Source organism: Erpetoichthys calabaricus, chromosome 2 (assembly GCF_900747795.2).
Source record: "Erpetoichthys calabaricus chromosome 2, fErpCal1.3, whole genome shotgun sequence".
NCBI lineage: Eukaryota > Metazoa > Chordata > Cladistia > Polypteriformes > Polypteridae > Erpetoichthys > Erpetoichthys calabaricus.
In genome coordinates this window covers 8,416,950-8,436,207 of record NC_041395.2, presented here as the reverse complement: position 1 = coordinate 8,436,207, position 19,258 = coordinate 8,416,950, and the positions used below count along the sequence as shown (strand labels likewise).

Here is a 19,258-nt window from a genome sequence, read left to right as displayed (position 1 = left end):
GAATGTCAGTTTATATAGCGCCTTGATGTGTGGAGTACAAGTCACAGGAGGTTCTGCTCAAGCTTTATAACACACTGGTGAGGCCTCATCTGGAGTCCTGGGTGCAGTTTGGGTCTCCAGGCTACAAAAAGGACATAGCAGCACTAGAGAACGTCCAGAGAAGAGCGACTAGGCTGATTCAGGGGCTACAGGGGGTGAGTTATGAGGAAAGATTAAAAGAGCTGAGCCTTAAGGAGATGAAGAGGAGACCTGACTGAAGTGTTTAAAATGATGAAGGTTACCAGTCCAGTGGATCGAGACGGTGACTTTAAAATGAGTTCATCAAGAACACAGAGACACAGTTTCACTTAAATGTTAGGATGTTCTTCTTCACACAGAAAACCACAGACACATAAGCGACCAAGTCGTGTGGTAGACAGTTGGACTTTAGATACCTTCAACTTGATGTTATTTTGGAGGAATTAAGTTGACAGGACTGGAGAGCTTTGTTGGGTTGAACGTCCTGTTCTCTTCCAGATTGTTCTAATGTTCAATCAAACCGTATGTTGAGAAGCGACAGAGTGGAGCTGCGGCGAAACTCCAGCGCTCTGCAAAGACAGCTGAAGTCAATTTTGATTGACAGTTATCTTGCCCCTTAGATACACCCACAATGCCTCTGGCTTGCAGTAACCGTTCTCGAGCTCCGCTTCGCTGCAAGGGTATGATAATAATAATTAATTCTTTGCATTTATATAGCGCTTTTCTCACTACTCAATGTGCTCAGCAATTGCAGGTTAAGGGCCTTCCTTGCTCAATGGCCCAACAGAGCAGAGTCCCTATTGGCATTTACGGGATTCGAACCGGCAACCTTCCGATTGCCAGTGCAGATCCCTAGCCTCAGAGTCACCAGTACCGAGGAAACCAAGTGACATAATTTCCTGTTGACTGAGCTCCTGGATTGCGTTTTTTGGGCCAAGCACAGTATAATTGTATGGGTTGTGCTTCCTTTTTTTATGATAAATGACTTCATTGTAATGAATTTTGCAGATAAAATGGACTTGGCTGCAATGAGGTTTTTTTTTAACATTAGTCTGTAGGAAATTGTCCAGGACCAAAATCAAATTTGTTGGAGTTTGTTCTTATAGAATTTGATCCGTATTTGATTCTGTATTTATTTTTTATTAAATGAGGGATTCTTTCCTTTACTGCAAGGTATAGTGTGGATGGTTTAAGTTATACAGTTGTTGCAAGTTTAATGTAACGTCACCAACAAAGAGGCAAAAAGAACACATTTTCAGTGAAACAAATCATTAAAAATATCCAAAAAGAACCACAAAGAATTCTACCTACTGGGACATCTGGGAATGAGCCTTTCATGTTGCAACCGAACGACTGGATGTAAGTTTTGCCTAACTGTGTCTTTTTCAGCTTTACATATTTATGTTGTCTTTTTCTCGTTTTTTTTTTCTTTGTTTTATTTTACTCACACCATGTCGTGTTTGTCCTAAATTTCTTTCTAACTAATGCCTTTCCTTGTTTAGTTCTAAGCCCTTAGTCCTTTTATAGTAAAGTATTGCAGGTACGGGTGTAACGTTCCACTGCTCGTGCTGCTTCAACAGGGGAAGAGTCATCTGCATCCACCGCCGACCCTTCGTCCTTCTCTGTGCATAACGTTACGACATTCCCTACCACCCTTCCTTTGACCACCCCCTCTGGAGACTCGACCGAGGACATGTCTCACCGAGGGGAAGCTGGGGTGGAGGTTACCACACAGAAGTTTCAAGAAGTTAACGACTCTTCTTCTCAACCACCAACAAATGAAGACGGCATCGTAGCTGGCAGCAAAGGTTGGTGGATTCCCAGAGGATGTTGTGCTGGTTGTCATCCGTGCATTCGTAGAGATTGTGTCGTGCCTGTAGTTCTGAGTAGCGGGATGCTTTCCATTTGGGATTCAAATGGGTATTGAGATGCCATTATCATCACAGTAATGCGGTGGAGGATGTTATACCACCTGGATGACAAATTCAAATGACGCTAGCCTCATCTCTGCATGGCCTGTGGTGTTCATTTCTGTGCTGGGATGGTGTCATCTGCATGGCTATTGGTGTTGGGGTTTAAAATGTGATGCCATGTTTAACTAAGGATCTTTCTGTTTTGATGTAGCCCCTTTCTATGTGTCCCAACCCCACTTTTAAAGAACACAGCATTAGTTTGTGACCATGTGGAAATGACATTGGGGCCATGTCCGTTGAATTGGCTCACCCAGTGTCACGGTGTCACTCTACAGAGGTGACTAAAGTTGGTGGCTGTGGAAGAAAAGAGCTTCACTCTCAGGTTGGCTGGTGAGCTTGTTAATGTGGAGAACAGGGATGGCAGGGCAGTCTTAGTATCGCTTTTGTAGAACATGCAGAATAAATCCTCAAAACCTGCGGGATTAAATTTTAGTTTTTGTTTCAACCCAGTTTTACCTATTGCAGCAGATCAGCAGCCGAACATCATCCTGAATCTCCTCGGAGAATATCTGCCGGATCGTCACTTGCTTCTCTTTGGACCACCGTCCCTTTGGGAAACCCCCATTTTTGCGATCCGTAATCATTTTGAAACAGCGGCCGAACACGGTCCCCATTCCTCTTGGAGATCGTCAGCCGATTGTCATCCTTGCTGCTTGGAGAATCACTGCCGAGCATCGCCTCCTTAAAGAATATCCGCCATTCATCAACCGGGGGTTTTGTTTGAACCATGCAAGCGCCGACCCATCGCAAGTCTTTCCGCACACCGTTCACGTCCCTTTCTCATTCACTTCAACTGTAATTCACGATTCTGCACGACCCAATCATAAACATCTCGCAACCTAAAAAGGCTCACGACCCATAGTTTAAGAATCACCGCTCGAAGTTAAAAGTAATTAATCATCCCAACAACATGTCTAAGATCATCAGTACTTGTGTTCACCTAGTGGAGTACACTGTCGACTGAGGGAATACACATTTATCACGGAAGGAAGTGTTGGGGCATCACCCGGGTCACCCTTTACGTCCTTGTACAGAAATGGTGCGTCCAATAAAGCAACACGAAAAAGCAGGTTAACGGAGAGGAACCAAAATGATCCCCTTAAATCAGGGGTCTCCAACTCCGGTCCTGGAGGGCCGCAGTGGCTGCAGGTTTTCATTCTAATTCTTTACTTAATTGGTGACCAGTTTTCGCTGCTAATTAACTCCTTTTCCTTTCCTTTTAATTGACTTGATTTTTTGGAAGATTTGTTCCCCTGAATTGCTTCATTTCTGTCCTTAAATGGCACCCAAACAGAAATGAAATGTGAAGTGAGTGAGCCGACAGAAGACCAACTAAGTCAGAGCCTCACACTCCAGCCAGTTGCTTAATTAGGCACTGAAGCTTGTCGTTAATTAAACCCGTTCTTTAATTCTGAGGCTTGTTGCTACTCTCATTGTGCAACAGCAGACATTTCTGAAATTGTTGATGTTCTCTTTTCTAAGAGTTCCATTAAAATTTTTGTGGACCTGAACAGATCAACATTCCTAAGACCTTAACCTTTCTTTATTTTCAGATATTGTATGACGGACACCAGTTGTTTCGGCTCATTTTGTATCTCGTTATTGTTTGACTGCTAATTAAAGAAAAAGAAACAATGAAGGCAGGGGTGGGCAGTGTTGGTCCTGGAGGGCCGCAGTGGCTGCAAGTTTTTGTTCCAACCCAGATGGATGAATACATGCTGATGAAGAATGTATTGCTCAAGAGACATTTTAATGCTTCATTTATTAAGGTTCCCCACTCTTAACTTCTTATTTTAGTCTTAAACAGCCGCATTCAGTGTTTTTAATGGCTTCTTATCATTATTACTAACCGAGATTAAACCAGATATGGACGCAGGTACATGGCATGCCCATGGATGCAGGAGACATAGTGCGCAGGCGCCGACAGCGAGCACTAACAGAAATACGAAATAAAGCAACGAGCACAGACAATACGGAACCCAAACCGTCCACACTACACAGCATAGTCAAACCCGACATAGTACGGAAGGTGCGTGCGCCTACAACGCGCGTCTAACACACCGCAGGCAGACCCCCAAGATGGTACAGACGCCCCAGAGATACGGACTCCACAGCATATGTGAATCACATTACAATAATGCAATAATATGAGTACTCACAAACAAAACAAACACAACAGGCTTCGGCGTCCCACCCCACAATCAAATCGGAGAGAGTACGGCGTCCCCAAATGTCCACAAAACACAGCATAGTCAAACCCGAGATAGTACGGAGGACACATGCGCCTACAACGACTACCACATGAAACACACACGGCACCGGAGGTATAATATTAGCTCAACTAACGTAAATAAGCGCCTACAACGCGTCACGGCTCAAAAACAAAGGCGCTCAACTAACGTAAATAAGAAATGAGGCAACGCGCCCATAGGTAACGACACAGCCACACAAAAAAGAGGATTCAGCCCCCCGCCCCAGAGTGAAACGGGAAAAAGTACGGAGTCCACAAAGGTCCACCATACACAGCATAATAGTACGGAAGGCGCGAGTTAGTACGAAAGCCGAAGGCGCCTACAACACGTAATAAGAATAAACGAACGCTCCGTTTTAAACGTATGTCATCCTCACACGTCCAAACTGTAATAAGAATAAACGAACGCTCCATATTGAACATGCGTCATCCTCACACATCCAAACTATACAGCATAAGTGAATCACATTACAGTGATGCATTATTAACAGTACAGCCACAGAAACAGCTTCGTATTAACAGTAAGTGCAATTATTCATATTAGTAACGGTAAACAAAGGAGAACTAATGGAGTCATGGTCACAGCCCCCAAACTATACAGCTCCACTAACGGAGCTACAAACACGAGCCCGCATGGACAAAAACAATACACGTCGGCGCCTACAACGCGCGTCTGAAACCGCGGAAGCAAAACTGTCTCGGCTCCAAAACCAAACAGCTCGACTAATGGAGCTACAAACATATCTCATACATTCATTAATGTATTTCGGGTTACCCAACACCGGGGGTAGGCAAGCAAAGCAAGCAGGGGGCAGAGCCCCCTTGTCAGCAATAAGATACAAATGACAAAAGAGCCAACAGGTCTCCATCTAGCTTGTTTCCATGTCCACCTGTGTGGATACATCATGCACTATTTATGAATTTCCCCTTGGGATTAATAAAGTATCTATCTATCTATCTATCTATCTATCTATCTATCTATCTATCTATCTATCTATCTATCTATCTATCTATCTATCTATCTATCTATCTATCTATCTATCTATCTATCTATCTATCTATCTATCTATCTATCTATCTATCTATCTATCTATCTATCTATTTGGTTAAATAAAACACTTAAGAGAAAAATGTGACAGACTGTAAATTATCAGTTTTAGGCTTCAAATCATTTAGATGATATCCTTGGAAAGGACAAAATCTACGATATGTGAACCTAACATTGCAGACTAACAAACCATAAAATTAAATAGGGCCTAAGATTGGCAAGGATTGTTTTTTAATTATGCAGTTGTGTTGAAATGAAAACCTGCAGCCACTGCGGCCCTCCAGGACTGACATTGCCCACCCCTGAATTAAGGGGGCTGAGTCTTCAAGAACAAGTCAATTAAAATTAATTCAAAAGAAGTTAATCAGCAGCAAAAACAGGCCACTAATTGAGAAAAGGGTTAGAATGAAAACCTGTGGCCCTCTGAGACCCCCGATTTAAGGGGATCATTTTGGTTCCTCTCAGTTAACCTGCTTTTTCGTTTTGCTTTATTGGACACACTACTGAGCGCCAGTTTCTGTTCAACGATTTTGTAAATATTAAAAGGGTGACCCAGGTGGTGCCCCAACACTTCCTTGCCCTCAAGGACTGGAGTTGGAAACCCCTGCCTTAAATGAACGTCTGCAGTGTGCACTTTAATCACAATGTCTGAATGGTCTGAATTGTAATTTTAAACTGTGGAGCAGAGGGGCAAATCAAGGAAAAAATTGTCCCAAACGTTATGGAGGGCACCGTTTGTGTCTGTGTGAGCGCGTGTGTGTTCTCCTATAGCCTAGTGACCCATTCAGAGCTGCGTGATGCCTTGTGCCCAGTTGTGCTGGCACACATTCCCGTCCCCAGAGGTCCTGAACCTGAACTTGCAGATAATGGAATGAACTTTCAACTTCATTAAGCAACCAGAGTCCCGGGAGGAAAGCGCGGCCCATTAATCTAGCATACTGTTTTTATTATGAGAAAGTCTGCAGGGGTAGCGCCCTATTGCTAGAGTGGGTTCGCTCGACATTGGCCGTCTTTTTACTAGATAATCGATTGGACAGTCTTGCTTTATTTTTATTGTGCTTTTTACAGAGCAGACAGCATTACTGCTTCCTTTGTGAAGCTCACAGGAATTTGATTCAAAGCATCAAGATAACAAGAGCAGTCATTTGGAGAATCAATGCCATCAAGCATTTGTAAGATTTATACAAATACTCTGACAAAACAAACACGCTAGAACTTAAAAGTTAGACAGTAGTCAGCCGGGTGAACAAAATGTTTTCTCCCCGAAGCAAAAACTAAAGCTGCTTTTCAATGAGACTCTAAATAACAGCTTCACTGTGAAGCGGGGTGTTCAAAGAGCGGAACCGTCTTCACTTGTATTCATTTGCGTGCCTCGAGTACAATCACCCTCTGAAGGCTGATTTAAACACAATTGAGTGGGTTGATGTGCATGTTCTTGGCAGCTCGGCCTCATAATCTACTGATATATCTAAAAATACGAGCAGGAAGGAAGCCAACTTCTTGTTTTGCTGTATGAGTGCTGTAATAGAATGGCCGACCCTTCGAACCCAGAAATACGCCAAGGACACAAACACTTGTATCAAACAAAATATTCAAGGGCGGTCTGTATTCGTCATGTGAAAATGAGTAAAGTACAACAGCAAAGGCGCAATACACGTCTGCTGGTTACACACCACAGTAGCGCATCAAAGAGTGTTTCGCAGTGTATAAGCTGTACTCGCCGTCAAACTTGTTCCATGAATATTTTCCTAGAAATTTGTAGTGCGGCTGGCTTAGGCAAACATTATTTTTTCCCAGCGCCCCATGATGATTTGTAAGATCGTTGCTACTCTGCTTCGGCCCACCAGTCAGTACTCCAGCATCCCACAGAGCATGCGTTTAACAGAAAAAAAATTTGCTGTATTTTTATTTGCCGGGTACATTGTGAATTTCCCCTTGGGAAATTCCCCCTACGGTTAAATGCGTAATGTAATAGACTTTGCTGAAACAGTTGGTGGTGATCGCGTGGAAGATGAAAACATCAACTTACAATATTGCGAAGAATATCTACAACCGTTAACACCGTCCGGTCTTTCACCATCCGAATTGCTGTTGAAAGAAGTATGTATCGTAATGTTATTGCATACAATCTATCTATCTATCTATCTATCTATCTATCTATCTATCTATCTATCTATCTATCTATCTATCTATCTATCTATCTATCTATCTATCTATCTATCTATCTATCTATCTATCTATCTATCTATAACTGACCAGGGCGGCACAGTGGCACACTGGTAGCGCTGCTACCTCGCAGCAAGGAGACCTGGGTTCACATCCTCCCTGCGTGGAATTTGCATGTTCTCCCCGTGTCTACATGGGTTTCCTCCGGGTGCTCCGGTTTCCTCCCACAGTCCAAAGACATGCAGGTTAGGTGAATTGGTGATCCTGAATTGGCTCTAGTGTGTGCTTGGGGTGGATGTATGTGTGTGTGTGTGGTTGGTGCCCAGTCCAGGCTTTGTTCTGACCTTGTGCCCTATGATGTCTGGGATAGGTTCCAGCAGACCCCCCATGACCCTATTCAGGACTAAACGGGTTACATAATGACTGACAGAATGATCAGCTGACTGTAATGAGAATATCATGAGTACAGGTATCCATCGACTTGCGCACAGGTTACATTCCAGCATTGTGGCCACAATTTCAATATGGGCGTATCTTAATAATTATATGGGAGATATTTCAGATAAGCTGTACAGCATAAGATGCAAAAATTACAATTCAGTAAACCTTCTTGTTTTTCAAAATTGCCGTTCTCGTAGAGTCGGATAAGCCAAAGTCGTGTGTGATAACATTCGCCACTTTGCCACTTTCGTGTCGTTCATAATTTTTAAATTTGTGTAGCAACTTGAAACTGTGGCAGGTGTGAGTCTCTGCAGGGTGGGGGGGACTCGTGAGGGCCCCCTTGAACATGAAGTGGATGAGCGGTGGACATAAGCAGTTGTGTAATGGTCCTCGAAAGGACCCTTTACTGTCTCATTAACTCTTTCAGGGCTGATGTCAACTTTTATCAAAATTCAGGAGTAGAGGACGGTAATCGGCTGTAAACTGTAACAAAACTCGCCCTTACATTTTAGTTTAGTTACATAGCTTTGTTGATTTAACCTCGATTCCCTATGCGTAGCATGAGTAGCAAAGAGGAAACAACCTCTAAAACAGCATGGACATCTGGCAAGATACCAAAGCGAATGTGCAACGCAAAATACTCCAAGGACGTTTTATGTAATCTCGTTGAATAGGACTCTGACTTGTCGGACTCCGAGTTTGATGCAAGTGATCTGGAGATGGAGACCAAAAACGAAAGTGAGGTACCAGCATCATCTGATCGGTCCCCTGGTGATCGTGGTGTTTGCCTGGGAGGACCACTACTTATGATGACAAGAGGTACAAACCAGATTGCGTCACACTGCAACCGCCACCCACCTGCTGTGCGAAGACAGGCAGGCAGCTGCCCACCATGCATTCCCGCTAACAATCGAGGTGCCCCCAACGCAGCCACTGCCACCAGAGATGCCCAACATGCACCAACAGAAGCCACAGCACATAGCAACTGACGTTTTATGTTGACTTATGTGTGAAACCATTTCTTTGTGTGCTTTTCAGAAAACGTTTTCTGAAAAAATTTTCAGCCCTCAAAGAGTTAAGAAGGGCCCTCATTAGCTGTTAACCTCGAGAAATGGCACTCGCCCTCTACGACTTCAAGGGCGGTCGGTGTCCTCACGAGTCTTCTCATTGCCTTCATTCCTTTGCTGACGTGGCGTGTTGTTCATCGCATCTCTGTTTAGGATTGAGGCGTTTAAAGGCCATAATGCATTTGCTTTTACAAAAATAAAGAAGCTATGGAATACAAAATACTGTATAAACAGGAGACACAAGTGGATAACATTGGAGAGAAAGAGTTGGTGCCCAATACGTTATGAGACTGGTAGGAAAATATTAATATGGTGCAGTGTTCTTTTTTTTAGTAAACAGAAAAAGTGCACATTAACGTATAAGTATAAAGAATACGTACATATACTGTTTACTGTGTCTGTAACTTATCTGTTTATCATAGCTGTTAAATGCATACAGTACATGTTTTAGCCCATTGCAGCACTTCTTGTGTGATTTTGGGCTATACAAAAATAAATTGTATTGTATTGTATGTTTTATAAGTTAGATACAAACCGTACCCTATAAGGCTGGCAGCACAATCATTTGTGTTTGGAATATGCCAGGTGTGTTGGGGGGTAGAAACAAGATAAGACACCAGCTACAGACCACGGGCATACTGTAAGTACTATCAGACGCTACTTGATAAGATGAATGTCAATGGATACCTGTACTGGCACCAGATATGTAATGCTGAGATCTGTGAGCTGGTAGCTCAGCTCCATATGGCTAATTTGTATATGTGATTAACCATGTGCTGTCGCCCCCATACAAAACAAGCCCTAAATGAGCCCTCCCGCTCCCCCCGGAAACACACAACACTCTGTGAAATAAACAAAAATGAAAGATTTACTTCTGTTTACAAGGAGTTTCTTTCTTCTTGATGGAAGAAGAAAGTGCAAAGCCTCTGCACTGATACATGTGAAACAAAAAAGACGTGCAGAAATAAACACTCATTTCAGAAAATGGAACTAAAATAACTTTATTTGACTGACGTTAAAAGAACTGCCTGCACTGCTTCCCTGCCGGATGATCTGTGGTTGATCTCTGCCAGAGGGTCATGTTGGGTGGAGGCACAGGGTCCTGTAGGCTCCAAAGCAGAGGATCGAATAGGGTCTAAGGCACAGGATCATGTAGGGTGGAGCAGAGGATCATGAAGTTTCTGAGACAGAGCATCATGTAAGGTGGAGGCAGAGGGCCATGTAGGTTCTGAGGCAAAAAGTCATATAACATCCAAGGCAGAGGATCATGTAGGGTGGAGGCAGAGGGTCAACTAGGATCCAAGGCAGAAAGTCATGTAGGGGAGAGCAGAGGATCATGCAGTTTCTGAGGCACAGTATCATATAGGGTGGAGGCAGAGGGTCCTGTAGGCTCCAAAGCAGAGGATCGTATAGGATCTAAGGCAGAGGATCATGTAGGGTCTAAGGCAGGGGGTCATGTAGAGTGACGGCAGAGGGTTGTGTAGGTTCTGAGGCAGAGTGTCATATAGGATCTGAGGCAGAGGGCCATGTAAAGTGAAGGCAGTGTCATGTAGGGTCATAGTAGAGGGTCCTAAAGGGTCTAAGGCAGTGGGTCATGTAGGATGGAGCAGAGGGTCATGTAGGGTTGTAGCAGAGGGTCATAAAGGGTTTAATGTAAGGGTTTGTGAATTTCCCCTTTGGATTAATAAGGTATCTATCTATCTATCTATCTATCTATCTATCTATCTATCTATCTATCTATCTATCTATCTATCTATCTATCTATCTATCTATCTATCTATCTATCTATCTATCTATCTATCTATCTATCTATCTATCTATCTATCTATCTTAAGGCAGGGGGTCATGTAGAGTGAAAGCAGAGGATCATGTAGGATGGAGCAGAGGGTCATGTAGGGTCGTAGCAGAGGGTCCTAAAGGGTCTAAGGCAGGGGGTCATGTAGAGTGAAGGCAGAGGGTCATGTAGGGTTTGAGCAGAGGGTCATGTAGGGTCGTAGCAGAGGGTCTTAAAGGGTCTAAGGCAGGGGGTCATGTAGAGTGGAGGCAGAGGGTCATGTAGGGTGGAGCAGAGGGTCATGTAGGGTTGTAGCAGAGGGTACTAAAGGGTCTAAGGCAGGGGGTCATGTAGAGTGGAGGCCGAGGGTCATATAGGGTGGAGCAGAGGGTCCTAAAGGATCTAAGGCAGTGGGTCATGTAGAGTGAAGGCAGAGGGTCATGTAGAGTGGAGGCAGAGGGTCATGTAGAGTGGAGCAGAGGGTCATGTAGGGTTGTAGCAGAGGGTCGTACAGGATATAAGGCAGAGGATCATGTAGGGTCGTAGCAGAGGGTCCTGAAGGGTCTAAGGCAGGGGATCATGTAGGATAGAGCAGAGGGTCACGTAGGGTCATAGCAGAGGGTCCTAAATGGTCTAAGGCGGGGGTCTTGTAGAGTGAAGGCAGAGGGTCATGTAGTGTTTGAGCAGAGGGTCATGTAGGGTCGTAGCAGAGGGTCCTAAAGGGTTTATTTTAAGGGTTTGTGAATTTCCCCTTGGGATTAATAAAGTATCTATCTATCTATCTATCTATCTATCTATCTATCTATCTATCTATCTATCTATCTATCTATCTATCTATCTATCTATCTATCTATCTATCTATCTATCTATCTATCTATCTATCTATCTATCTATCATATAGCGCCTTTCATATCTATCTATCTATCTATCTATCTATCTATCTATCTATCTATCTATCTATCTATCTATCTATCTGTCTGTCTGTCTGTCTGTCTGTCTGTCTGTCTGTCTGTCTGTCTGTCTGTCTGTCTGTCTTAAGGTAGGGGGTCATGTAGGGTTTGAGCAGAGGGTCATGCAGGGTCATGGCAGAGGGTACTAAAGGGTCTAAGGCAGGGGGTCATGTAGGGTGGAGCAGAGGATCATATAGGATCCAAGGCAGGGGGTCATGTGGTTTACAACAGTAGTTCAAAAAATGATCATGGCATCCAGGGGTAACGTCAAGGGGTAACGTCTGTGATCAATGCCAGAATCTCTTCCAGCACCAGGTCTTACAGAGTCAGTCATTTTATGGGACCCTTAGACTGCTGGTGGGCATTACTGTATTGTCTGCACTCTGGCCTTGGAGCCTTTGCTAAACTTCGAAGGTATAAAAGAACAATAAAATCAACTTTATTTATAAAGCACATTTAAAATGACTAGTGTTGACCAGAGTCCTCAACAAGATAAAAGTAAATGCGGACACTAGTTCATAAAAATTAGTTTAAAGGAGAGCAACTTCCCTGTAGCCAGCCTCTTCACTCATATGGCTTATCCTTGTGTCCCACAGAATTGTTCCTTTCACTACTTTTGGGATTCCTTGTTTTAGGCTCGTACCTCAGGGCGAGAGACAGTTTAGTATTATTGAAAAGCTTACCTCTGCAAGTCTTAAAACGCCAACCTGAAGCAAAGCTCATCTTCTTCCCATTCCCAAATATATGGTGTAAGACTTTGACTAAACATGTACTGATCGGACCCCTGCTCCTCACACCACTGCAGGGGACGAGTTGGTTACTGAAGGGCCCGAGGATCTCGTTACTCCAACTGCCCAAAACACACCAACGTCCTTTCCCATCGAAACGTTTTGGGTGAGCACCTCCGTGGACATTGACGCTGACAACATCACGCAGTCAAATGAGGTACTGGAAGCTCTTCCACCAGACCCAATCAACTCAAACTCCTCATCTTCTTCTATGGAAAGAGACGACAAGGCGGCCAATACAGGTTGGTGGAGAACAGGGTGGTAGATGTATATGTGTGATATGAAGCAGGAATTTCCATCTTTTCATTCTGTCATCTAATTGATAATTTGATTTTGTTCTTTCTTTTGGTTTCAAAATAACGATCTTGGTTTTCTTGGGTGTGTCGGTTGAAGACGCTCACTATACTGAACTCTTTAGTTACCTCACCCTTGAAGACTCTTGCAGCCCAGTAATGGAAGTTGGTGTAAAGAATTGTTAGCTTTACATCTGAAGTACAGAAATTCCGTAAATCATTTCTATCCTCAGGGCGGGTGTTTGGTTCTCTTTGGTTTCGAAAACTCTGCATACGTTGCACTGGCAGTTTCCTTTACTTTCTGTTATTTGTGCTGATTGAATTGACCTCATAGCAGAGCTAGGATACTGAAGTCTTCATTGGTTTCTCTAAAGGAGCGCTCAGTTCTTTTGCATGTCTGTGTGACTTCCTTCATCTTTGTCATGCATGTTTTGCAAAAACCAACAATTGTTTTCCTTCTTTATTCTCCGTCTTGTATTTGTGATGTTTGTTTTGTTGTGCATTTGCATCGTAGTCTCACGTTTCACTTTTATGTTCTTAAATTTTCATGTATAGATTTGTTTTAATTTTGCTGATTTTCACTTTGTGTTATTTACAATATCATCAATACTCACATCGATATGTTTTTAATTTATGAAGTGCATTTTGTAGAGCATTACCACAACATGGGCAGTATGATTATTTAGTCTTTATCTTACAGGTGACATGCTTCATGAAAATCTCTTAAGTTTTATTACAATTCAATAGTCCATTAATAAAACAAAAGCATCATTTTTATCAAAATCTCTCTTTCTATCTCTCTCTCTTTATATATATATACACAGTATATGCTGAACACACACTACGATGACTAAAAAGTAAGACACATAAAGCAGACACTTTGTTGCTGTGTAAAAAGGAGCAGGAGCAGGTGAACCCAAGAGCACCTCAAATATTCACCTCATCGTTTCTGGTAAACGTTTGACCTTGAAAACTGAGCAGTCACTGACTAATAAGTGCAATCTGATAACCTGCAATATGTAGAGGAAGGGCATCATCTGTGCACTGCACACCTTCTGTGAGAATTATCATCTGTAACTAAAAAAAAACAAAACATGATAGTAGCCAAGGAAATAAACAAACCAAAAATACGATTTGTGTTCTCTTATTGGCATGGTGTTTTTGTTTATCACCACGGCAACCACAGCAAACATCGGTTCTGCCATCTGACGTGCCAGTTCAGTGACTTAGATGTGGCTTCTTCCACCAATCTTAATAAAAAGATAAGCAAATTGCTTTACACTTTCTTAATAAAAGAGTCCATGTTGCTATGAAAATTGCATTCAAGGGCATTCTAATGAAGTCCCGATGATCATATTACTGTAAATGTACTGAAAAGTACACCTTAGCAGTTTTTAACATGGTTAGTACTGAGGTGTAAAAATTCAACACATTGCCTTTAAATATTTGTAAAGATTGCTTGCCTTTAGATAAATAGATAGACAGACAAATGTGAAAGGCACTATATGATAGATAGATAGATAGATAGATAGATAGATAGATAGATAGATAGATAGATAGATAGATAGATAGATAGATAGATAGATAGATAATCTGACGGATGGCCAGGGCCCATGCCTGGCCGGGACGCCCCTGCACCATATATACCAGGGGGACAAGGGTGGGAAACCCAGTATCTCCCCCTAGACGCTAGATGACAGCCACCCTTATTTTCAGCAGTGCCTTGGACTCCCCCAGGGCTTCATGGATGTTGGAGTTCTGTGCAGCCCTGTTGGGTTCTGCAGGCGCTGCCAGGGGGTGCTGCAGCAGGAGCTGCTGGCCCCTTTCGGCCACTGGTTTCGCCTCACCCGGAACTGCAGCCGGATGTCGGCAATCAAACACCTGGAGCACTTCCGGGTACCCAAAAAAAGGGAGCCAGCAACCACCACTCAGCAGCCAGAATCGGGAGGAGGTGGACGAGGTTGCCTGAGAGGAGTGGTGTGTGGGTGTGTTTAATTTGGTGTTTGTGCACTTGGGACTGTGTTGTGCCTGTGGGGATTACGGGGAAGACATGCCCCACAGGTGAAGAAAAATAAAAGTTTATTTATTTTATATGTGCCTCCGTGTCCATCTCTCCGTGTCCATCTGTGTCGGGTCAGGTGCCCATATAGCACCTTTTTCTTACAATAGATAGATGTGAAAGGCACTATAAGATAGATAGATAGATAGATAGATAGATAGATAGATAGATAGATAGATAGATAGATAGATAGATAGATAGATAGATAGATAGATAGATAGATAGATAGATAGATAGATGCAAAAGGCACTATATAATAGATAGATAGATAGATAGATAGATAGATAGATAGATAGATAGATAGATAGATAGATAGATAGATAGATAGATAGATAGATAGATAGATAGATAGATGCAAAAGGCACTATATAATAGATAGATAGATAGATAGATAGATAGATAGATAGATAGATAGATAGATAGATAGATAGATAGATAGATAGATAGATAGATAGATAGATAGATAGATGCAAAAGGCACTATATAATAGATAGATAGATAGATAGATAGATAGATAGATAGATAGATAGATAGATAGATAGATAGATAGATAGATAGATAGATAGATAGATGCAAAAGGCACTATATAATAGATAGATAGATAGATAGATAGATAGATAGATAGATAGATAGATAGATAGATAGATAGATAGATAGATGCAAAAGGCACTATATAATAGATAGATAGATAGATAGATAGATAGATAGATAGATAGATAGATAGATAGATAGATAGATAGATAGATAGATAGATAGATAGATAGATAGATAGATAGATGAAAAAGGCACTATATAATAGATAGATAGATAGATAGATAGATAGATAGATAGATAGATAGATAGATAGATAGATAGATAGATAGATAGATAGATAGATAGATATAAAAGGCACTATATAATAGATAGATAGATAGATAGATAGATAGATAGATAGATAGATAGATAGATAGATAGATAGATAGATAGATAGATAGATAGATAGATGCAAAAGGCACTATATAATAGATAGATAGATAGATAGATAGATAGATAGATAGATAGATAGATAGATAGATAGATAGATAGATAGATAGATGCAAAAGGCACTATATAATAGATAGATAGATAGATAGATAGATAGATAGATAGATAGATAGATAGATAGATAGATAGATAGATAGATAGATAGATAGATAGATAGATAGATAGATAGATAGATAGATAGATAGAACCCTTTGGAATTACTGTATGTGGTTTAATGTATTCCTACTGAAATGCCATTCTTTTAGTCTTCACTAGGTGTTCTCCAAACCACGATTCACTATTCAACTGAAAAGATTCATTTTGGTTATCTTGTAATTAATGAGGACCTGATGAGGACTTCACATCTCCTCTGTTCAGTCTTGTTCTATTCTAGCAGAATATACCCTTCATATAAAGGAATGTTTGCTGATTTCCTACTGAAATGCAGTTCTCTTAGTCTTCAGCAGGTGTTCCCCAAGTCACGATTCACTATTCAGCTGAAAAGATTAATTTTGCTTAACTTGCGATGAAAGAGGACCTGATGAGGACTCCAAGTCTCTTCTGTTCAGTCCATTTTGAGCAGAATATGCCCTTCATATAAAGAAATGTTTTCAGAATTCCTACTGAAATGCAGTTCTCTTAGTCTCCACTAGGTGTTCCCCAAGTCACAATTTACTATTCAACTAAAAAGATTCATTTTGGTTAACTTGAGATGAATGAGAACCTGATGAGGACTCCATGTCTTCTCTGTTCAGTCCCGTTTTAACAGAATATGCCCTTCATATAAAGAAATGATCGCCGATTTCCTATTTAAATGCAATTCCCTTAGTCTCCACTAGGTGTTCTCCAAACCATAATTTACTATTCAACTAAAAAGATTCATTTTGGCTAACTTGTGATTAACGAGGACCTGTTTAGGACTCCATGATTTCTCTGTTCTGTCCTGTTCACACAGAATACGCCCTTCACTCCAGAGGTGCTCTTGGTTAGACCATTTTGAGTGTGACCTTTAATGCAGTGACAAGTGATGTCATATAGGACTTCATTAATTCACTTTAGAACACTAGAACTTTGATTCTGCTGTTAACAATGGAAATGCGCACATTGAAATTGTACTATGGCTTCAGGGCTTGTTTCTGATTATTTCCTTTTTCATTGTATTTACACAGATTTCATAGATTCATCTTATTTTAACACATCTTTATCTCCGGTCAGATTTATCTCACATTACGTTCAAGGTAGGTTCTACAGCCAGTGTGGCTTTGTGGTGGTGGGTTTAATATTGTCTGGTGGTGGTTAATGGCTGTTTTAGATGACGAAGGACAGGCCATTGGATGCTGTCTGCCAACAACGTAAGCGATAATGACATCCTAGGAAGGGAATTCCAAAGGTGTGTTAAGAATCTTAAACAAAACGGGTACTAAAACCTGAATATGTTGGTATCTCTAAAAACTGCTGGATTGTATCCTGTAATAATAATGTGTAGGATTTAAATGACAGCTGCCTTCAGGAAAAACAGGAACTTACGGTCTCTTAAAGATGGTGAGAAGTTGGTGGTGATTTTTATTGAGTGAGGTGAAGCATGTTAAGCCCAACAACTGGTAGCATTCACAGAAAAGGGAGCCCCCTGGTGGTGATAAAAAAGACATGAGCAGGTGGGTTAGCCCGGTCTTGTTAGGTTTCTGTTAGATAGATAGTTCTCAGTTATTGCCACCCACCTTCAGCCAGTCACCAGTAAAGTTAACCTCTGACATCATAAAGCAGGGGTGTCTGACTCCGGTCCTGGTGGGCTACATTGGCTGCAGATTTTTATTCTAACCATCTTCTTAATTAGTGAGCTGTTTTTGCTGCTGATTCCCTGTTTTAATTGACGTGACTCGGACCCCTTAGTTGTTTCTTTATCCTTAATGAGCAACCAAACAATAATGAGACACAAAAGGAGCCGCCACATGACCAGCTCACCTGAAAATAAAGAAAGATGAAGGTCACGTTGGGGTGCTCAGGTCACCAAAACAACTTGACGGTGGTCTTAGAAAAGAAAAATAGATAGATAGATAGATAGATAGATAGATAGATAGATAGATAGATAGATAGATAGATAGATAGATAGATAGATAGATAGATAGATAGATAGATAGATAGATAGATAGATAGATAGATAGATAGATAGATAGATAGATAGATAGATAGAAAATTAACAGTCTGCTGTGGCAGAACGAGAGCAGCAATAAGTCCTGATATTCAATAACTGCTTTAATTAACTGACTTCTCATTAAGAAACTGGTTGGCGTGAAATTGGCTAGAGTCTGAAGTTCCAGTTTAGCTGGTCATCTGTTGGCTCGTTTCACGTCTCATTTCTGTTTAATGACGAAACAAATCAGTTCTGAGGACTGAATCCTTAAATACAGGGCTATGAAAATGAAGGGAAAAGGAGTTAATTAGCAGTGAAAACTGATTATGAAAAGGGTGAGAAAGAAAACCTGCAGCCACTGCGGCCCACCAGCACCGGAGTTGGACACCCCGGTCATAAAGGAAGGACTTGATGCTCAAAGATGCACGATTTCACTTTTTCTTAAATGATTTAAAACAGCTGGCTTCCTTAAACATTTTTATAATGATTTTTTTCAGAGGATTTTTGACTCTTTTTTTTCTGAATATCAAGGGAAGTGCAGTTTGTATATTCTACAAGCAAGAGATTTTGAGATCTTTGCATAAACGTTCTTGTTTCTGATATCAGAGGACGAGTTTTTAATCTGTTACTTACCCCATGCAGTTTGTCACAATGGCTCAGAAAATCTCAATCTCGTGGATACTTTATAATGTTCCTGCTTTGCACTCTGTGTTGGCTGGGATTGGCTCCTGCAGACCCCCGTGACCCTGTAGTTAGGATATAGCAGATTGGATAATGGATGGATGGATAGTTTATACTTGTTTTTCTCGTCATACACATTTTATTGTATTTTGACCCTGTGTTAACCTATATATGACAAATAAACCTAAACCTAATGTACTCTTATTTATAAGGACATCTAACAGATTCTAGAATTGGTTCGAGCATAAAAATACAGTACTACGCTAGACTATTAACAATAATAACAATATTTATTTCTAGAGCACATTTTCATACAAATGATGTAGCTCAAAGTGCTTTACAGGATGAAGACAGAGAAAATAAAAGACAAAATATGAGAATAAGATGAGGCAATACTAATTAACATAGAATAAAAGTAAGATCCGATTGGCCAGGGAGGACATTAAAAACAAAACAAAAAAAAAACTCCAGACAGCTGGAGAAAAAAAAAACAAAATCTGCAGGGGGTCCGAGGCCACGAGACCACCCGGCCAGCCAGCCCCCTCTAGACATTCTAACCTAACATAAATGACACTGTTGTGCTTCGTATCTGTGGGTTTCGCATCGGTAAATTCGT

At 41.4% G+C, this 19,258-nt stretch overlaps 1 protein-coding gene across 2 annotated transcripts in view; it reads left to right on the top strand.

Moving 5' to 3' along the window:
• Positions 1-19,258, top strand: part of cd44b (CD44 molecule (Indian blood group) b) — a 152,596-nt gene that overhangs the window by 115,291 nt on the left and 18,047 nt on the right. The window contains exons 6-8 of one of the 2 annotated variants that reach the window (XM_051923614.1): positions 1,599-1,826; positions 12,494-12,718; positions 17,000-17,068. In XM_051923614.1, coding sequence (XP_051779574.1) covers positions 1,599-1,826; positions 12,494-12,718; positions 17,000-17,068 — 522 coding nt within the window. The remainder of the gene's footprint in view (positions 1-1,598; positions 1,827-12,493; positions 12,719-16,999; positions 17,069-19,258) is intronic. The other variant, XM_051923615.1, reaches the window with a different exon arrangement.